The 21,529-nt window shown below is 33.7% G+C and overlaps 1 protein-coding gene across 2 annotated transcripts in view; it reads left to right on the top strand.

The window, feature by feature from the left end:
• The window catches only part of LOC145270318 (peptidyl-glycine alpha-amidating monooxygenase B-like), a 239,606-nt gene that overhangs the window by 40,934 nt on the left and 177,143 nt on the right, over nt 1–21,529 (top strand). For both annotated transcript variants that reach the window (XM_080125969.1, XM_080125965.1), the window contains exon 2: nt 1,279–1,488. In XM_080125969.1, coding sequence (XP_079982095.1) covers nt 1,279–1,488 — 210 coding nt within the window. The remainder of the gene's footprint in view (nt 1–1,278; nt 1,489–21,529) is intronic.

The following is a 21,529-nucleotide window of genomic DNA, read 5'->3' as shown; positions in this document are numbered from 1 at the left end:
TTTTTGAAATGAGAATTGATTTGGATTCTTTGGACTACTGGTCTCATTGCAAGAACCCATGACATAGTGGATAAAGTACTTGGTAAAATTCAGTTGTAAAGTTACACTCTTCTGGAGGTTGGAGGCTCAATCCTCGTAACGGGCAACACTCAAAATACAATTGCAAATTTAAGACTTCTACCCAGTCATGAGAACATGCTATCCTTACGGATTAAATAAAAAGTTCCAGTCAAAATTCCATGCAGATTTAAGAGTCTGATGGAAAGATTCCCGAGTTCAGCAATATATGCCAGAAGGTCGGAGGTTACATCGGCTGAAACGTTGTGAAAATAAGTCAAGCTTAAAACAGTAATAATCCAAATTATATGAAGTTTTCTAATTAATACAACAAATTATATGAAGTTTTCTAATTAATACAACAAAAAATCCAAATATAAACATGAATAATCTATGTATCTATAAAAGTGAGAATGTGTGTATAAGGACACTTCTTAACCTATATACTCAACGAATTTTTTTATCTACAAACTTGAAATTTGGTATGTAAGGCATTCAGACATGTGGAAAATTTTTTAATCAGTTTTCATCTGAAAAAACTGCTATTAAGGAGTTAAAATTACAAAATTGATACTTGGGAGTTATTGGCTTTTTATCTGGTTGTCAACTGTTTCACAAATGTGCATGCACGGCTGTGAAACATGACAACTTCTATATCAGGAATAAGTAGGTTTGAAAATACTTTGTAAAGATCGTGTCAAGCTGGTCTAATGATTATCGTACTTGACTCACTGTCTTTAGGTTTTCGTTTCGATTACAGCTTGAGTATTTTTTTTTTTTTTTTTTTACAAGAAGTGAATTGTTTAGAAAAAAACATGATACTTGCATATACGTGTCTCTGTTTCTGTATTAAGATTTAATATTTATTCATATTTTATGATCGGGCAACGTCAGGTGGCCTGCTAGTGTTATATAAAGAATTATTTCTACTTCGTCATGTCCAAATTTCTGAAAAAAAAATGCCTTAGCATATAATTAGGTCCAAGTTGTTATTGCATTTTTGTTTTGTTATTTGCATTTTTTTTTATTATTGCATTTGTTTTTGTTAATGCATTTGTTTTTTATAATTCTTTAATGAAGAATAAAAGAATACATTCGTCAGAGGAGCCACTATTCTAGAAAATAATCGATTTTTGAATAGGAGACTTTTTGACTTCGGCTAAGATTGTTTATTGATAAAATATTTTGCCTTTTATTAAAAATTCTTTTTCTTTCTTTCAGATGCTAACTTTGGAGATGAGAATGCATGTTGACTGCGTGCGGACGGGATGTCTGTTTATAGTTGCCCTGTTCTTGTTATGCAATGGTGCTCGTGCAGAATCCTCGAAAAGTCGATACAAATGTATGAATCCTGATACAAGAAAATTAATTGATTATGACGTAAAAGATTTGAAGAAAATACACATCGAAGTGCCTGGAGCTAAAATGGAGGTCAGTGAAACTAAATTATCTTATGAAATTTTAATAGTTGGACCTAAATAGCATTTAATTTGATGTATTGAACTTTAATTATGATGAAACAATTTTTAGTTGTTATTTAAAAAAATTTTATTTTTTTTTTATTTTTTTTTATTACATTTCCACCCCAAACAAGGCAAATTGCCACTTTGGTGTAGGGGGCTACTATCAGGGGCAACAACTACTGGGGTACTATGTAGGGATTTGGGCAGCAAGATGTCGGTTCACGTTACACTTGAACTTATGCATGTCAGTACAGTTGGGGAAGCAGTGACCTGGAATCATATTCCAAAGTCTAGCGGTTCTGGGGAAGAAACTATTGGAGTAGAAAGATCTTTTACACCTAGGGATCTCTACAGTGTGGGGGTGGGATTTAGCAGCCTGTCGGGTCTGTCGAGGGTGCTCACGTCGTGGGGGCACAAGTGCTTGCAGTTCATCAGAGCATTCACCACTAAAATACTTGTAGAACAGGCAGAGGGATGCAACATTTCGTTGATGGGACAGAGGCTGAAACTTAGATGCCAGTTCAGGGCCTATCAGGTTTGCGACTCTCTTTTGAACCCTGTCAAGGAGCAAGAGACCAGTAGCCGATGCACCTGCCCAAATGTGACAGCAATACTCCATACATGGGCGAATAGTGGCCTTGTAGAGGTACAGGATACTTTCGGGTGTTAGAAGTTTTCTAGCATGGTAGAGAGAGCCCACCTTCCTCGCAGCGGCCCTGGCAATGCTCTCGATGTAATTGTTCCAGCTCATGTTTCCTGTGAACGTTAGGCCAAGGAGCTTGAGAGACGTACTCTCATATAAAGAGTCGTTGGCCATTGCTATAGGTGGTAGAGAAGGTTTCTTGTAATTATTGAATGAAACCAGTTTTGTCTTGGCGGCATTGAACGTGACCATCCATTTTTGTCCCCATTCCACTACTGATTGGAGGTCATCCTCTAGTGTTTCTGCCATTACTTTAGATATATGTTCATTTGTTTTCCTGTCGTGCTTGCTATAGAGTGTGGTGTCATCAGCATATATACCAATCTCAGAGGCAGTTTTGTCGGGGAGGTCATTAATGAATATTAGGAACAATAGAGGTCCAATGATAGACCCCTGAGGCACTCCCGCATTTATATCATATTCTTTAGATGTAGGACCGTCGAGGACAACCTGGATTTTTCTCTTATCTAAGAAGGATTTAATTATGTTAAGTATTCTACCAGTGATACCGTATGATCTAATCTTCCTGAGGAGACCCTCATGCCATACCCTGTCAAAAGCCTTGGATATATCTAGAGCTACCGCTCTGCCCTCTCCCGCTTTGTCCAGTGAATGGTATGTGTTCAGAAATTACAGTGAGGATGTCTGCCGTGGAACGGGCTTGTCTAAATCCATATTGTTGGTTGGTCAGAAGTTTAGCATCTGTAAGGTGCTGGACTAGAGCATGGTTAATTAAGGTCTCAAATATTTTGGCAAAAAGTGGGAGGAGGCTAATAGGGCGATAATTTAATGGGTCAGTCCTTTCGCCAGAATTCTTGAATACTGGTACCACAGAAGCAGTTTTCCAACAGCCCGGAAAGCAAGATTCATTAAGGCATTTGTTGTAGTGTTTGGAGAGAACTGGAGCTACTTCGGCTGAGCACTTTTTTAATAGCACAGCTGGGATGAGGTCGGGTCCACATGCTTTTGAAATGTCAAGGTTTTTTATGATAGCATGCACCTGAGCAGGGGTGATTATTAGTTCGTCAAGCGTGGCGTCTGTCCGCATAGGAAATTGAGGTAGGGGGTGGTTTAGAGGGTCCAGTGTGGAGTTTGAGGCAAACCGATTGGCAAGCATGTTAGCCTTCTCGGTTGCTGAGCAAAGAACCTCGTGATTGTTGGTTAGTGAGGAATTGTTGACTGCCCATTATTTACTACACTAGAATATTTACTACACTAGATCTACGACCGTCGAGGACAACATGGATTTTTCTCTTATCTAAGAAGAATTTAATTATGTTAAGTATCCTACCAGTGATACCATATGATCTAATTTTCCTGAGGAGACCCTCATGCCATACCCTGTCAAAAGCCTTTGATATATCTAGAGCTACTGCTCTGCCCTCCCCCACTTTGTCCAGTGAATGGTATATGCGTTCAGAGATTACAGTTAGGATGTCTGCTGTGGAACGGGCTTGTCTAAATCCATATTGTTGGTCAGTCAGAAGTTTAGCATCTGTAAGGTGATGGACTAGAGCATGGTTAATTAAGGTCTCAAATATTTTGGCAAAAAGTGGGAGGAGGCTAATGGGGCGATAATTTAATGGGTCAGTCCTTTCGCCAGAATTCTTGAATACTGGTACCACAGAAGCAGTTTTCCAACAGCCCGGAAAGTAAGCTTCATTAAGGCATTTGTTGTAGAGTTTGGAGAGAACTGGAGCTACTCTGACAGAGCATTTTTTTAATAGCACAGCTGGGATGAGATCAGGTCCACATGCTTTCGAAGTGTCAAGGTTTTTTATGATAGCATGCACCTGAGCAGGGGTGATTTTTAGATCGTCTAGCATGGCGTCTGTCTACATAGGAAAGTCAGGTAGGGGGTGGTTGGAAGGGTCCAGTGTGGAGTTTGAGGCAAACCGACTGGCAAGCATGTTAGCCTTCTCGGTTGCTGAGGAGACAACCTCGTGATTGTTGGTTAGTGAGGAATTGTTGATTGCCCATTATTTACTACACTGTTGTAAATTTTCCAGGGACCATGTTATTGGCAATATAATAACATACTTCAATGAATTTTTGAGATGAGGATTGATAATTTGGATTATTTGGACTGCTGTTCTCATCTTGAGTGTTATTTTCATAATGTTTCAGTCAATGTAACCTCCAACCTTCTTCAGGTGTATCTTATCAAATTCGGGTATCTTTCTGTTGAACTCTGGGAATGTTCACGGAAGTTCAAACAGAACCCTTTATATACTTTATGGGAATAGAATGCTCTCGTTCCATCAGCCATGACCAGGTAAAAGTCTCAAGTAATTTGTAATTATATTCTAAGTATCGCCTGCACTGAGGATAGAATCTAGAAGAACTGAATTTTACTTTGTACGAGTCCATAGCACAACGGATAAAATGCTAAATAAAATTCAGTTCTAATTGATGCTCTACTGGAAGTTGAATGTTCAATCGATACTCAAATACAATTGCGAATTACTCCAGTCATGGCTGATAGAACGAGAGCATGCTACTCCTGTAGTTTAAATGAATGGTTCCATTTTAAATTCAAAGTCGATTTCCAACTTTGGCAGAAAGATTCTTGAGTTCACCAAAATATATTTGAAGAAACCAAGTGATGCCCTTTTCTATTCTCTGCAACCACTTTCCCATAGAAGAGACGTTGCAAGTCTCTCTCTGCTCTATCGTTATTTTCATGGCAAGTACTCGACTGAGCTCCAATCTATGGTTTCCCCATCCCTTGCTAAACTTTCACAACAAATACTCCACTAGCTATCGCCTCACCTTGCCAAACTTTAACACTCGGCTAGCTACAATCACTATATACGATTTCCCCCACTCTCTATCTGTGGCTAAATCTAAACGCAGATGCCATGAACAAAGCTTCTTTCCCAGAACTGCCCGCCTGTGGAACACTGTTCTACTTCCCGGTTGAATACAACATGGTTGCCTTCAAATTCAATATAAGCAAGTTTTTGATGAGCCGTCCCCCTAATCAAATTCTACTCAATTTACACTATTAGCAATTACTTTCATTAGCCCTTATCCTCGAGTGGCCTTCCAGCTTTGATAAATGGTGACTCCCAAATAACATAAAAACAAAAAAGTTGGAGGTATGCATGAATGTAAGGTGGTAGTATAGTAATGGTGTAAATTGTGTAGAATCTGTTTATTTATGCGGACGGTTCAACAAGAACCTGTTTACATTGGATTTGAAGACTACAACTCAGAAGCAGGCCAACAGAACAGTGTTCCATGGGCGGGCAGTTCTCAGAAAGCTTTTGCTTTGTTCATGAATCTATGTCTAGATTTAGGCACAGTTAGAGAGTGGGTAAAATTGTATATATTGGTTTTAGCTAGTTGAGTGATAAAGTTTGACAAGGGTGCACAATACATTGGAGTTCAATTAAGCACTTGCTATGAATATAACGATAGAGCAAAGACAGGCTAGCAACATCTCTTCTGTGGGAAAGATATTGCAGGGAAGAGAAAAAGGCATCACCTACTAGGTTTCAGAATCGGTTTTGAACTCTATCGAGGCAGGATAGGACACAGCGAGCAGCTCTTGCTCGGATGTGGCAACAGTATTCCATTTATGGCTCTTATACAGATAGGTTTGCATTATCAGTGAGATACCTACTGGAGCAGTAGAGTGATGCAACCATTTTTCCAGCGATCTTGGCAACAGATTTTATGTATGTGTTCTATTTCAGATCAGGAGTGAAGGTCAGCCCTAGAAGATTCTGGTACAAAATAATACAAGTATGCAAATATAAGCAATAGTCGGAATCCTAGGTGGCAGCATAAAAATGCAGATTGTTTGTTCGACACAAGTCTTTCGTTTTTGAACATTGCTCCGGTTGTTGCAAAAGGATCATTCCTGCTGCTGCTGCTTAGGTAAATAAGCGAATGTTTCGTTGTAGAACAAAATTTTTCTCAACTCAAAAGAATTTATGTGACTGAAATAAGAATTCCCTTAAAATATCATTTAGTCATGAAAAATTAGACAAATTAAAAAAAAATTTTTTACTAACGTTAATAAGATGTTGGTTTATGTTACATTTAAACTTCTGCATATCAGTACAGTTAGGGAAGCAGGTAGCAGGAAGGGAATTCCAAAGTCTAGTTGTTCGAGAGAAGAAAATATTAGAGTAGAAAACTTTCTGACATTTAGGGACGTGAACAGTGAAGGGGTAAGATTTGTTGTCAGAATATGTATGTGGAGGGGCACATGTGCGATGAGTTCATCAGAGCACATTTCATTAAAATATTTGTAAAACAGGCACAGCGATATAACATTGTGACAGAGGTTGGAGCTGAGTTGACTAAGAGGGACCTATTAGATTGAAAACTTTTTTGGACCCTATCCAGGAGGGAGAGACTAGTGGTAGATGCACCACCAGCCCAAATATGGCAACAATACTCCATGCATGGGTGAATGGTGGCCTTGTAGAGTACAGGATACTCTCAGGTGTGAGTAGTTTTCTAGCTTGATAAAAAGGAACCAACCTTCTTTGCAGCAGTCTTTGCAATGTCTTCAATGTATTTGTTCCAATTCATATTGCCCGTGAATGTTTGCCCGGGGAGTTTGAAGGAAGAATTCTCGGGTAAAGTGTTATTTGCCATGGATATCAGTGGTTGGAGAGGTTTCTTGTAATTGTTAAAGGAGACCAGCTTAGTCTTACTAGCATTAAATGTTACCATCAATTTACAGCCCCATTCCACTACAGCCTGGAGGTTATTTTCTAACGATTCTGCCATTGACTTAGATTTATGTACATCCATTTTTCCCTCGTGCATGTTATAGAGCATTGTATCATCAGCAAGTATACCCATCTCGGACACAATATTATCAAGGAAGTCGTTTATGAATATCAGGTATAATAGTGGTTCAAGGATCGATCCCTGAGGCACTTTTACATTAATGTAGTGCTGTTTGAATGAACGTTATCAATGACAACCTGGATGGTTCTATTGTCTAAAAAGGATCAAATTATACTTAGTACATGTCCAGTTGTACGGTTTAATTTTCATTAGCAGAGAGATTTGCTTTCTACTCTAATAGTTTCTTCCCTCGAGCAGCTATTTTGGAATTCTCTTTCTGCTACTAGCTTCTCTGACTGTACTGATATGCAGAAGTTTAAATGTAACGTAAACCAACATCTTGGTAATATTTACTAGGCATGGTCCCAAGTAGTAGCCCCTTACGTCCAAGTGGCAATATGCTTTTGTATGGGTTAACGTTATTAAAAAAATTTTAAGGGCCCTTAGATGGAAATTCCTGTACAAATTGTACAGTCACAAATAATTGGTTCTTTTTAAAGGAAGTTTGAATTATTCACACATAAAATCAAACAAGATTTGCTCGGCGTGTTACAAAGCGGGGCACTCTCTTGGTAACATAACATGTATGGGCGTATGTAAGAAAATCAGCAGCAGCTGTAGGATAGCTGACTAGCAAAAATGTTAGCAGCAGCTGTTAAAGCACATATGCAAATTGGCAAGTGTACACACATACATACGTTATTCCAAAGGCTTCAATGCCAAGCAGCATTCTCAGTTTGAGTAGCATCTCCATTGAACCAGCTACCTGAAGAGGTCATAAACCCGTCCACACTTGGACAGACCCTGGTCGGACCTCCAATTTTCCACCTGTATCGTTTCTCTTTGTACATAGCCACCTAAATTCTCATCAACTTTTTTTCCCTTGTAAATGGCAATCACTTGTGCGTTTATTCTTTGCCGATTAAATGAATGAATGCTGTCTCGGGAAGGAGAGAAAAGGAAAATAAAAAATATACCATGTGGCCAAGAAAAAGAAAAAAAATGCCATGTGGTCAAGAAAAAGAAAAAAAATTTACCATGAGGCCAAGAAAAAAAATACCATGTAGCCAAGAAAAAGAAAAAAATGCCATGTGGTCAAGAAAAAGAAAAAAAATTTACCATGAGGCCAAGAAAAAAAAATACCATGTGGCCAAGAAAAAGAAAAAAATACCATGTGGCCAAGAAAAAGAAAAAAAATATCATGTGGCCAAGAAAAAGAAAAAAATACCATGTGGCCAAGAAAAAAATACCATGTGGCCAAGAAAAAGAAAAACAAAATGGGTGCCATGAAAGATGAACATGCGAATTAGAGGGTGTGAAAACACTGGCTAGGAGAGAGAGACTTTTAAAAAGCACATGTAATATGGCATAGGTTGTAAAACACATGTGTGTGAAATGACTTTTTAGAGATATTGTTGGAAGAACCATAAATAGTTTTCATTTTCACTTAAAAAATATGACTCATCAATTTTTATGTTCTTCCTTGTTTGTTTGTTCCTGCGACGGTACCAGACAACGTGTGGGCCAAAGTGGTTAAAATGTAATGACACGGTTAAAGTGTAATGGCCACATTACAAATGATAATCAATTAAGAAAATAAAAAAATCAAGAGAAAAAAAAAATGAACATTAGGAATAATATATATATATAGTTTGAGCTGTGTTTTCCATGATAGAAGTATTGTTTAAATTTTAAAATAAAAACAGCATATAAAATACGTTTATAAGCCAAATTACAACGTAATATGAAAATAAACAAATATTTATTTGTTTAAAATTAATATTTTGACGATAGACGTCATCCTCAGAATTTTATGCATTTTTTTTTTTCTTAATTATTTCAGATTTGGATAAAATTTGGTTCATAGTCAGAAGACACCAAATAAAAAAGATTCTCTGGATTTAGTTTCTTAAAATCCCTTAAGCTTGAGCCTTAAATTTGAGACATTTTCTAAAATCCAAATCCTATAATGAATTTTAATCAAAATGAGAATAAGGATTCTAGATATAAGAATTAGCATCATTATATCTTGATTTTATTCTTTATAAGGGTACATAAAAGTGCTGTGAAACTGTCCTGTTCGAGGAATTAATTTTACTAGTCTTGGACGGGTATTCTTCAAGCAATATCATATGTCACAAATGATGATCTACAAGATATATTAATATTTAAGTCTACATGGTTCAGTTTTGTGAAATATTAGAATGGATTATAATAGACTTAAATGTGTGCCTTCAATTTCAAGTTGGGTTGACTCTAGTTTTTGAATTATTTAAAGAACAAAATTGGATTTTTTTAGAGTGTAAACATTCAGCTTTTTCGTCTGTTTGACATGAAATTTTTATCACACTGACCGAACACTCCTTAAAAATATCCCTTAATATTTAAAAAATGCAAATGTGTGACATTAAAAAATCGGTGCTTATTTAGAATTACAAAAATACGAAAAAAAAAAACTTTACGATGTATGTATTCAATTTATTCGTCATGGAATGAAGTTATCATATTCGATAATTCATGTAAATTAATTCAGTACTTATTAAAAATAATTAATAAAATCAAATTTTATGAGGAAGCAAGGAGGAGGTCGGGAGCAGGCATATTGTTTTAAATTTTGCCAAAATTCAAGGGCGACAATTCAGTTCAACTACAGAGATTTTGCTTGTACTGAAAATAAAACTTTTTAATCACTAAAAATTATAAAATTTGATTTTCTTAATTAAAACCTACTTGGTCAATTTAAATTATTTTTGGAATATAACATTTTGTTTGGTGATGAATATGTACGAGCGACGTGCAATAAGAAATGCCCCTGACCCACTTCCCATAGAAGTAGAGCAACGAAACTTGGGACAGTTATTAGTCTTTCTCTACACAGGAACCACCCAGAGTTATGCATTTCTCCCATCGTTTTTGTAGAACACCCCGGTTGGTCCTCCAACCATGACGTGACTTCAGAAATCAAGGTTGCATCATCTGGGAAACACTTTCCTTTAATAAACAACTTCATGGCTGGGAAGAGGTAAAAGTCAGAGGGTGCAAGGTCAAAAGAGTAGGGAGGATGGGGCAAAATTTCATAACCACACGCCCGTGCTTCTGATCTGGTGACATGCGAGTTGTGGATCAGAGTGTTGTCCTGCAGGAGGAGGGTACATTGCTGATCTTGCCCCGCCTCTTGATTTTGATAGCTTCCCTTAATTTCCTCAAAAGTGAAGCATAATAGGCTCCTGTAATTGTGGTACCCTTTGGCAGGAAACCTGTCATCACTACTCCGTCCTGGTCCCAGAAGACTGTGAGCATGACCTTGCCAACGGAGGGCTGCACCCTTGCCTTCTTTGGAGGTGGTGAGTCCAAGTGCTTTCACTGCATTGACTGGGCTTTGGTCTCTGGATCATAGTGATGGACCCAGGTTTCATCCTGTGGAATCAGTCTTTTGAAAAACTTTCACTCATCTTCTTGGCACATCTCCAAATTCATCCTCGAGCACTCAACGCGTTCTCGCTTCTGGAATGGTGTGAGCAACCTGGGAATCCATCTGGCAGACACCTTATGCAAATGGTCATGAATGATAGTTTTCACAGACCCTGTACTAATCTTGACATCTTCGGCTATTTGGCGAATAGTAATGCGCTGATCTTCCAAAATGGCAACCTCAACTTGACGGACAGATGCCTCATCAATGGCAAAAGGGGGAGACCAGGTCTGGGAGCTGTTTCCACAGACTTCCGGCCATGTTTGAATTCACAATGCCAGCGTTTTACAAGGTCATATGATGGGGCATTATCAGCATGTTTCTTTCATTTCATCAAAAGTCTTCTGTGGTGTGCGTCCTTTCAAATACAAAAACCGGATCACTGCTGGATATTCAACAGGCTCCATTTCACACCTGACTCAGTTCAAACACCTGTAAAGCAGAAACCACAATTAGTTCAGAGCTGTAATTTGCAACATAACCCATAGAGGTATAAATCATTGCATATGCAAAATTTCAGCTAGATCAGACAACTGGAAGTGGGTCAGGGGCATTACTTATTGCACGCCCCTCTTACGCCATAAAGATTTGTTTTTATTGTTTTTTTTTAATCAAGTGTTATTCTAAATAAACGCTCCCAATTTTTTTTTTCTTAAGTGTATTGCGACCGACCATTCACTGCACATATCAACATGTTAAACATCTGACTCTCGTCTACAGTCACCATTGCTTCTAATTATTGTGTGTAGAGTTAACCACAACTCGGGAAATTCCCTCTTCAAATATTTCTTCTCACTTGTCTCCTAGACCTAACCTAAACCACTTTCTCAGCATGTGCACGCACTTGCCTCCTACCCACTTTCTGACCCCGCGCACAAGGGAAATTGTGTACTCAAGAAAAGCAATTAAAAACAGGTCAGTATACTTTTATTGGCTGTGATGAATTCTATTGTTGGGTGTGTTGTTACAATGTCATACCAACAACTTCTTCTTTTAGTAACTTCATTATTCCTGTTTGGACAATCAATGCAGGGTGAAACGATAAAATTGTTGCCCTAGAAAGAACAACATGATTCCATTTCCATTTGATGAAAACCAGTTTTCTTCTTTTTTTGTTGCAGACCATCTACTAGTTGGCCAGTTGTATACAAATCCAAAGAGTGATAGGAGCCTTCTATTATGTCTGAAAGTGAAACAATGTTCAACGAGCAAGATTGGAGATGTACCACTGTACAACTTCTGCTCTCTACTGATCCAAATTATGACAACAGGACCATTGCCAGCACCCTCAAAATGTATCGCTGGGTTGCCATAAATAACATGGACATGCTCAGGGTCATGAAAACCAAGTTTCTAGCCAGACTTATGGTGTTTGGTGTGATTTCAACTGCGGGTCACATCATGCCACCTCACATCTTCAAAGTCAGCTTGAAAGTCAACACCAAAGTGTACCTAGATGCGCTGAAGAGTGTGGTGATCCCCTGGTGCAATCGGGTGGCCACTGGCAAATCCTAAGTGTGTCAGCAGGACTTGGTGCCGGCCCACAAGTCTAAAGAGACCCAGAAATAGTATTATGACTTTGTATCCTTCTCGCACTGGCCCCCTCCTCCCCCAACCTGAACTCACTGGACTACTTTGTTTGATCATACATGAAGAACATCACTAACATGACCTCCCCACAACAGTAATGCCAGCCTGATCGCTACTATCTGCCAAGTATTTATCGAGCTCCCACTGGCATTTATAAAAAAGGTATGCTCCCAGTTCTGAACCCGTATCAAAGCGGTGATTGAAGCTGAAGACAACTACATTAAATAGATGTCAGCTTTACTGCATAATCAAGTCACCTGAATCGATTTTTTTTCAATAAAAGTTTCACCCTGTAGTCCTAACTGTAATATTCTCCTCATAGATAAACAAATAACTTATGTATTGCCCAGGAGTAAAAACTTGTTTTATCACAATTATTTTTATTTTTTTATGAGGGCGATTATAAAATTTATTTTAAAATTAATTTTTTTTTTTTTTTTTACAAGGTAGTCACCACTTATCAAGGCTCAGAAGCCACTCGGGGATAAGGGTTATTGCATGTACAGTAATCAATGGGATAGTATCGTAGTAATCGTTAGTATTGGAAATTTGATAAACCGCCCCCTTAAGTAAGACACTTTATTAGGAATTTATTTATGTTGGACTTAAAGACATATAGGTTGTAGTCAGGTGGGAAACAGACAAATGGAAGAGAGTTCCACAGGTGTGCACTTCTAGGAAAGAAGCTTTTTCATGGAATCTACATTTTGGTTTTGGCACAGATAAAGAGTGGGGAAAATTTTTGACAGTGGTTTCAGCTAGACGGGTGTTTATTGTGAAAGATTGGCGGGGGGGGCCAGAGATTGGAGCTCAGACGAGCACTTGCCATGGAAGTAACAATAAAACAAAGACAGGCTCGCAACGTCTCTCCTGTGAGAGAGAGGCTGCAGGGAAAAGAAAAGGGCATCCCCCACTAATCTACAAAGCCTAGTTTGTACTCTGTCAAAGCAGAAATAGGCTGTTTTTAGCAGCTCCTGCCCACATGTGGCAGCAGTACTCCGTCCTTGAACGTACTTGGCTTTTATATAGATAGAGAATTGCATTAGCAGTGAGATATCTTCTGGAGCGATAGACGGATCCTACCATTTTTCCAGCGACCTTGGCAACTGATTTGATGTACGTGTTCCATTTGAGGTCAGGAGTAAAGGACAAACCCAGAAGCTTGTCAAAATGTTTTTATTTTAGGTTTCGATGCAGTTTCCAAGAAAAAAACAATTACGTACTTCCATGAAAATAAAATTTATGCAAGTAAACAAGTTTTTGACTTTTTTTGAGTTGAAAAAATTTCTATTGTTTGGATTAATTCCGTTCTCATCTTGAGTGTTATTTTCACCAGATTTTTGTTGATGTAATTTCTGACCTTACTATGTCTGTGTAACTAGAGAAACCAAGGAATGGACATTAAAGTCACCGAACACATGCACTTGAGCTCGATTATCTACAGAATCTATGCTGTTGGAGTTGATTAAAGAATTTTAGAGTTTAAATGATCACAAAGTAATTTTTTTTTGTTTTGTTTTCAACAGTAAACAAAATAAAATTATTTTGAGGTCAGACGTTTACATTTCTTTTTTTTTTTTTTTTTGTGTGTTGAAAATTTCATAACTGCTAGTGAATGTAGTTACTGACAAGTGGAAAATCAACTTTTTAGGTTGAAGCTATTCTCCGTAATAATTCTGAGAGAATCTTATCAAAAAAACAAGTTTGAATTTGTTAGAAAAGAGAAGCAATAGAAATTAAGAAAGTTTTCTTGTGGACGACCAGGTACTGCCAAGGGGCAGAGGTAATAGAAAGTTAAAAGAAAAAATTTGTAACATTTTTCTCTAAAACCTTTCTTTCTCTCTCTGTCCCCCTATGTCACTTTGTCTCATTCTCTCTCTCTCTCCCTCCCTCCCTCCCTCTCTCTCTCTGACATTTGATCTAATATAATAAAAAAGAAAGCCGTTTCAGTGTTTTTGAAATAACAACAAAAATAAAAACATGGAGACAAATATAATTAGTAATTATGGCTGTTTGTGTCCAAGTTGTGTTTATTTTTAAAGAGTTTTAGTTGCAAACTATGAAAAGCCAACAGATAGTAGACAACCAATTTATAGAATTAGAAAACATACAAAACAATTTGTGTGTGTGTGTTTTACTTAAGAGTAATCGCTTATAGAAACAGCTTGTGTATTTGGATTTTTTTAGATATTGTGAAATAAAAACATTGCAACATATGGTTCATCATATTTTAACCACATTTGATGCCTGGATTTTGGTGAAACTAAGAGATCAATATGTAGGAAAACTTTGGAGAAAATGACTCTGCCATTTGAAAATTTGTCAAAGAAGATTGTTTTAAGATTGCAGCTGCTGCTTCATGAGAATTCAATACAAAAATAAACGTTTGTGTGGGTCTGAGTAAATTGTCACGTCAGTTGGACACGGAAAATTTGCTTGATCGACCACCAGCTGTGCAACTTTTTTGCACTGACAAATCTAATTTGTATGCATCCAACAGTGGGGAGGGTTTCCTTTCCCATCTTGTTGCAGTTTTCTCTGAAAATGTTAATTTTGTTGTGTAATTACTTCAAACAATTCCTGATAACGAAGTGTGATAATTTGTTTTATCAAAGAATATGTTTCTATTTCATTTCTCTTCTCTGCACACTTGGTGCCATTCCCTTCGGTTTAACTTCCATAGTTAAAATGGATTGGAGTTGCATAGAAAACCAAATCCACAGTAATCTGAAAAATTGTCGTCAGCTCAAGTAGTTTAAGGATTAATCTATTTGTAACCTTGTTTTGTTTGGTTTAATATTTCACTAATTAAACGTTTTTTCTATTTATCATGAACACATCATCCAAGTTATTTTTATGCAGTCCTCTTTCTCCACATACACCGGGGGTCCATAACTCTCAGGTTGGGAATCTCAATTTTGGCAGGTTTTTTTTGCATTGGCTACTAACATCTTTGATTATGAATTCAAGCTACAAACATTTTATTTATTGCTCATAAATCTAATTAAGTTGGCAATTGAATCAATCAATCTATATATTAGGTTGACAAGAAAGTTCTTGCAGAATTTTTAATTTGGATTTCAAATGATGTATTTTCAAATAAGTTTTTGTTATGCAAATTACTCTGCAAATTGGCTTCATTGGTAAAATGAGAAATAGATCCATTCCTAAACCAAGAGTTCAATAAAACTAGCAATGGTACAAAGATGTGTGGCAGCTTTAAATACAGTTTGTATGGCAAACCATTAATTCCAGGAGCCTTATCCAATCCGACCTGTTTCATGTCCTCCAAGACTACATCCTCTTTTATACAAACTTTGCATCCACCCGCTTTGGTCACTTTGAAAAAGAGTTAAAAACATATTTAATCTGAAAAGGAAACACTTGATAAGTGGATAGTCCTTAATCCACGGAGTTTCGAAGAGATACTTTCCTTTTCATCAGAGGGTAGGAATTAGCAAAATGCGGGATCAGATTTTGCATACAAAAGTATTTGATGAAACTACAAGTAAGTCAAAGATCTTACTTGATAACAAAATTTGTATCTTGCTGATGAAATAGTTGAATCTTGTCTAAAAATTATTTGACCCAGCACTTATTGAGTGATAAGAACATTCTTTTAGTTTGAAAAAGATAAGACCATATTTACTGATTTGCATTTGTGATTGTTTTTGAAAATAAATAAACATGCTAATATAAAAAAATTAATAAACATGCTAATATAAAAATAAATAAACATGATAATATTAAAAAATAAATAAACATGATAATATAAAAAAAATAAATAAACATGATAATATATAAAAAATAAATAAACATGATACTATAAAAAATAAATAAACATGATAATATAAAAAATAAATAAGCATAATATAAAAAATAAATAAACATGCTAATATAAAAAATAAATAAGCATAATATAAAAAATAAATAAACATGCTAATATAAAAAATAAATAAACATGATAATATAAAAAATAAATAAACATGATAATATAAAAAATAAATAAACATGCTAATATAAAAAATAAATAAACATGATAATATAAAAAATAAATAAACATGATAATATAAAAAATAAATAAACATGATAATATAAAAAATAAATAAACATGATAATATAAAAAATAAATAAGCATAATATAAAAAATAAATAAACATGCTAATATAAAAAATAAATAAACATGATAATATAAAAAATAAATAAACATGATAATATAAAAAATAAATAAACATGATAATATAAAAAATAAATAAACATGATAATATAAAAAATAAATAAACATGCTAATATAAAAAATAAATAAACATGATAATATAAAAAATAAATAAACATGATAATATAAAAAATAAATAAACATGCTAATATAAAAAATAAATAAACATGCTAATATAAAAAATAAATAAACATGATAATATAAAAAATAAATAAACATGATAATATAAAAAATAAATAAACATGATAATATAAAAAATAAATAAACATGATAATATAAAAAATAAATAAACATGATAATATAAAAAATAAATAAACATGCTAATATAAAAATAAATAAACATGCTAATATAAAAATAAATAAACATGATAATATAAAAAATAAATAAACATGATAATATAAAAAATAAATAAACATGATAATAAAAAAAATAGATAAACATGATAATATAAAAAATAGATAAACATATCTTTAAACAATACTCACCTGAAACTATAGAAATTCAACATCTCTATCCATTATGCCACAGGCCCTGAATGGCGATCAAGGTTGAATATGAACTTTTTATTGTTAAAACTATAAATTGTTAGATGAAAGTACAGTTTTTTTTGTTTTTGTTTTTTTCAAAGAAAATTTACGGTTTGGTAACGTGCTGAAATAACTTTTTTTCTTCTTTACTTGATTTTCTTTTTTTTTTTTTTTTATTTTTTTTTTTTTTCAGCCATTCTTACTATGGACAGCGGAGGGTGTTTTGTAACTATTCTGTGCTTTCAACTAACAATTTATTATTAAAAAAATATATCTTGAAATTATAAGAAAAATAAAAAGATATTGTGAAAGTTGAATTTAACTTGAAAAAAAAACAAAAAAACAAAAAAACAATGTGAACGGTGCATTCAATATTGTAGCCGGAGCCTATTTGGCAATAAGGTCCGATAGGTATACGTTAGTTGATTAATGTTTTGTTTTTGCTATTTGTCTTTTTCAAATACATTGATAAACACTGTGTTTTTCATGCCGATTAAACATTTTACATTAAATAAAAACACTAAAACAATTATCCAGTTATGTAGAAACGTAATTTACTTTACCTTTGCCTTCATTTATTTGATTTTGAACAACTTTTTCCAATCTGTGTATAGTAACCCCTTCTCACCCAAATATTAATTAAAAACTCACATTTTTTAATACAAAAAACAAACAAACAAAAAACTCGATTTAACGTTTCAACATTTTAGCAACGTTCGGCTTAATCCACTGATTGTTGATCGAGCCCAAGCCATGATTGACAGAAACTCCCGAGGATCTGGATCTAATTCTGGAAGAGTACCATTTTTTTTTTTTTTTTTTTTTCATTTTCGCCATTTTTTTCACTTTTTGGGGTGGATTGCTGTATTAAGAATATAAGAAACCTGTATTTTTTCTTTATTAGATTTTTCCATTACACCAAATTGAGCCACAGCAACGCGTGGCAGGGTACAGCAAGTAAATAAATAAAAATACAAATTACTCATCTCAAAGGATTCCAATAAAAAATAATATAACACATTCTATAGTTTGAAACACAAAAAGTTAAAAAAAATTGTCCTTTTGTTTATGAGTGTCTAAGAGGCTAAAAGCAATTAAAACATAATTGTGTGATTTCGTTTCTACTAAATTCCAACACCTGTTATACGTTACTATGGATACAACCAAAGTAAAAAGGTTATACTTTCTCATGAAATTCATTGGTTTTTGTTTTTTTTAATTTATTAAAACTTTGTGTTTAATTTCACTTCTACCTTAACAACCGCAAAATCTGATGTGTGTGTGTGTGTGTGGAGGGGGGTTACATAAAATGTCTTTCTAAACGTTTTGAAGATCTGCGCATGAGTGAAATTTGCTATTCCTACTTTTATTTTAAAAAGATAAATTTGTAACCTCATAAGATCGTTGCGATGTTGGCCTAATGAATAACGTGTTTGCTTATGGGCTTAGACTTTGAGATTTCCGCCTAGCACGAGTCATTTTTTTTTCTTTTAATAACACAATAAATGATAAGTAATCATTTTGATTTTAAAATTTCTATTTTGTAAAATTGAATTATTTTCAGTTTGTTCTATTTTTAAGTTTTCTTTTTCCTATCTTCTGAAGTTTAGACTGTAAAGTAACCTGGTCATTGCAACGAATTGTAAAGAGAAATCTTTTTAGACTGAGGCAGCATTTAAGAAATTCTTTAAATTGGTATATAATCATTAAAAAGTGCTCAATATCCTGAGAATAGCCTCTCTTTGTCTTCCTTTTGCTGAAGAATCTGGTGGGACGGTGGTCAGGTACTTTTTTTCTGGGTTTTTTTTTTTGAGAGTTGGAGGAGGAGATTACATTTTTGTGTTTTTATCTGTTTATTAGTAGGATCACCATATTACATTTTATGTAGGATTTTTATCTGTTTATTAGAAGGATCACCATATTACATTTTATGTAGGATTTTTATCTGTTTATTAGAAGGATCACCATATTACATTTTATGTAGGATTTTTATCTGTTTATTAGAAGGATCACCATATTACATTTTATGTAGGATTTTTATCTGTTTATTAGAAGGATCACCATATTACATTTTATGTAGGATTTTTATCTGTTTATTAGAAGGATCACCATATTACATTTTATGTAGGATTTTTATCTGTTTATTAGAAGGATCACCATATTACATTTTATGTAGGATTTTTATCTGTTTATTAGAAGGATCACCATATTACATTTTATGTAGGATTTTTATCTGTTTATTAGAAGGATCACCATATTACATTTTATGTAGGATTTTTATCTGTTTATTAGTAGGATCACCATATTACATTTTATGTAGGATTTTTATCTGTTTATTAGTAGGATCACCATATTACATTTTATGTAGGATTTTTATCTGTTTATTAGTAGGATCACCATATTACATTTTATGTAGGATTTTTATCTGTTTATTAGAAGGATCACCATATTACATTTTATGTAGGATTTTTATCTGTTTATTAGAAGGATCACCATATTACATTTTATGTAGGATTTTTATCTGTTTATTAGTAGGATCACCATATTACATTTTATGTAGGATTTTTATCTGTTTATTAGAAGGATCACCATATTACATTTTATGTAGGATTTTTATCTGTTTATTAGAAGGATCACCATATTACATTTTATGTAGGATTTTTATCTGTTTATTAGTAGGATCACCATATTACATTTTATGTAGGATTTTTATCTGTTTATTAGAAGGATCACCATATTACATTTTATGTAGGATTTTTATCTGTTTATTAGTAGGATCACCATATTACATTTTATGTAGGATTTTTATCTGTTTATTAGTAGGATCACCATATTACATTTTATGTAGGATTTTTATCTGTTTATTAGTAGGATCACCATATTACATTTTATGTAGGATTTTTATCTGTTTATTAGAAGGATCACCATATTACATTTTATGTAGGATTTTTATCTGTTTATTAGTAGGATCACCATATTACATTTTATGTAGGATTTTTATCTGTTTATTAGAAGGATCACCATATTACATTTTATGTAGGATTTTTATCTGTTTATTAGTAGGATCACCATATTACATTTTATGTAGGATTTTTATCTGTTTATTAGAAGGATCACCATATTACATTTTATGTAGGATTTTTATCTGTTTATTAGAAGGATCACCATATTACATTTTATGTAGGATTTTTATCTGTTTATTAGTAGGATCACCATATTACATTTTATGTAGGATTTTTATCTGTTTATTAGTAGGATCACCATATTACATTTTATGTAGGATTTTTATCTGTTTATTAGTAGGATCACCATATTACATTTTATGTAGGATTTTTATCTGTTTATTAGTAGGATCACCATATTACATTTTATGTAGGATTTTTATCTGTTTATTAGTAGGATCACCATATTACATTTTATGTAGGATTTTTATCTGTTTATTAGAAGGATCACCATATTACATTTTATGTAGGATTTTTATCTGTTTATTAGTAGGATCACCATATTACATTTTATGTAGGATTTTTATCTGTTTATTAGTAGGATCACCATATTACATTTTATGTAGGATTTTTATCTGTTTATTAGTAGGATCACCATATTACATTTTATGTAGGATTTTTATCTGTTTATTAGTAGGATCACCATATTACATTTTATGTAGGATTTTTATCTGTTTATTAGTAGGATCACCATATTACATTTTATGTAGGATTTTTATCTGTTTATTAGAAGGATCACCATATTACATTTTATGTAGGATTTTTATCTGTTTATTAGTAGGATCACCATATTACATTTTATGTAGGATTTTTATCTGTTTATTAGAAGGATCACCATATTACATTTTATGTAGGATTTTTATCTGTTTATTAGAAGGATCACCATATTACATTTTATGTAGGATTTTTATCTGTTTATTAGAAGGATCACCATATTACATTTTATGTAGGATTTTTATCTGTTTATTAGTAGGATCACCATATTACATTTTATGTAGGATTTTTATCTGTTTATTAGTAGGATCACCATATTACATTTTATGTAGGATTTTTATCTGTTTATTAGTAGGATCACCATATTACATTTTATGTAGGATTTTTATCTGTTTATTAGTAGGATCACCATATTACATTTTATGTAGGATTTTTATCTGTTTATTAGAAGGATCACCATATTACATTTTATGTAGGATTTTTATCTGTTTATTAGTAGGATCACCATATTACATTTTATGTAGGATTTTTATCTGTTTATTAGTAGGATCACCATATTACATTTTATGTAGGATTTTTATCTGTTTATTAGTAGGATCACCATATTACATTTTATGTAGGATTTTTATCTGTTTATTAGTAGGATCACCATATTACATTTTATGTAGGATTTTTATCTGTTTATTAGAAGGATCACCATATTACATTTTATGTAGGATTTTTATCTGTTTATTAGAAGGATCACCATATTACATTTTATGTAGGATTTTTATCTGTTTATTAGAAGGATCACCATATTACATTTTATGTAGGATTTTTATCTGTTTATTAGAAGGATCACCATATTACATTTTATGTAGGATTTTTATCTGTTTATTAGAAGGATCACCATATTACATTTTATGTAGGATTTTTATCTGTTTATTAGAAGGATCACCATATTACATTTTATGTAGGATTTTTATCTGTTTA

Source organism: Euprymna scolopes, chromosome 4 (genome assembly GCF_053919585.1).
Source record: "Euprymna scolopes isolate OS-2025 chromosome 4, ASM5391958v1, whole genome shotgun sequence".
Taxonomy (NCBI): domain Eukaryota; kingdom Metazoa; phylum Mollusca; class Cephalopoda; order Sepiida; family Sepiolidae; genus Euprymna; species Euprymna scolopes.
Note: the sequence above shows the minus strand (reverse complement) of the source record. Positions and strands in the feature narration are given on the sequence as shown.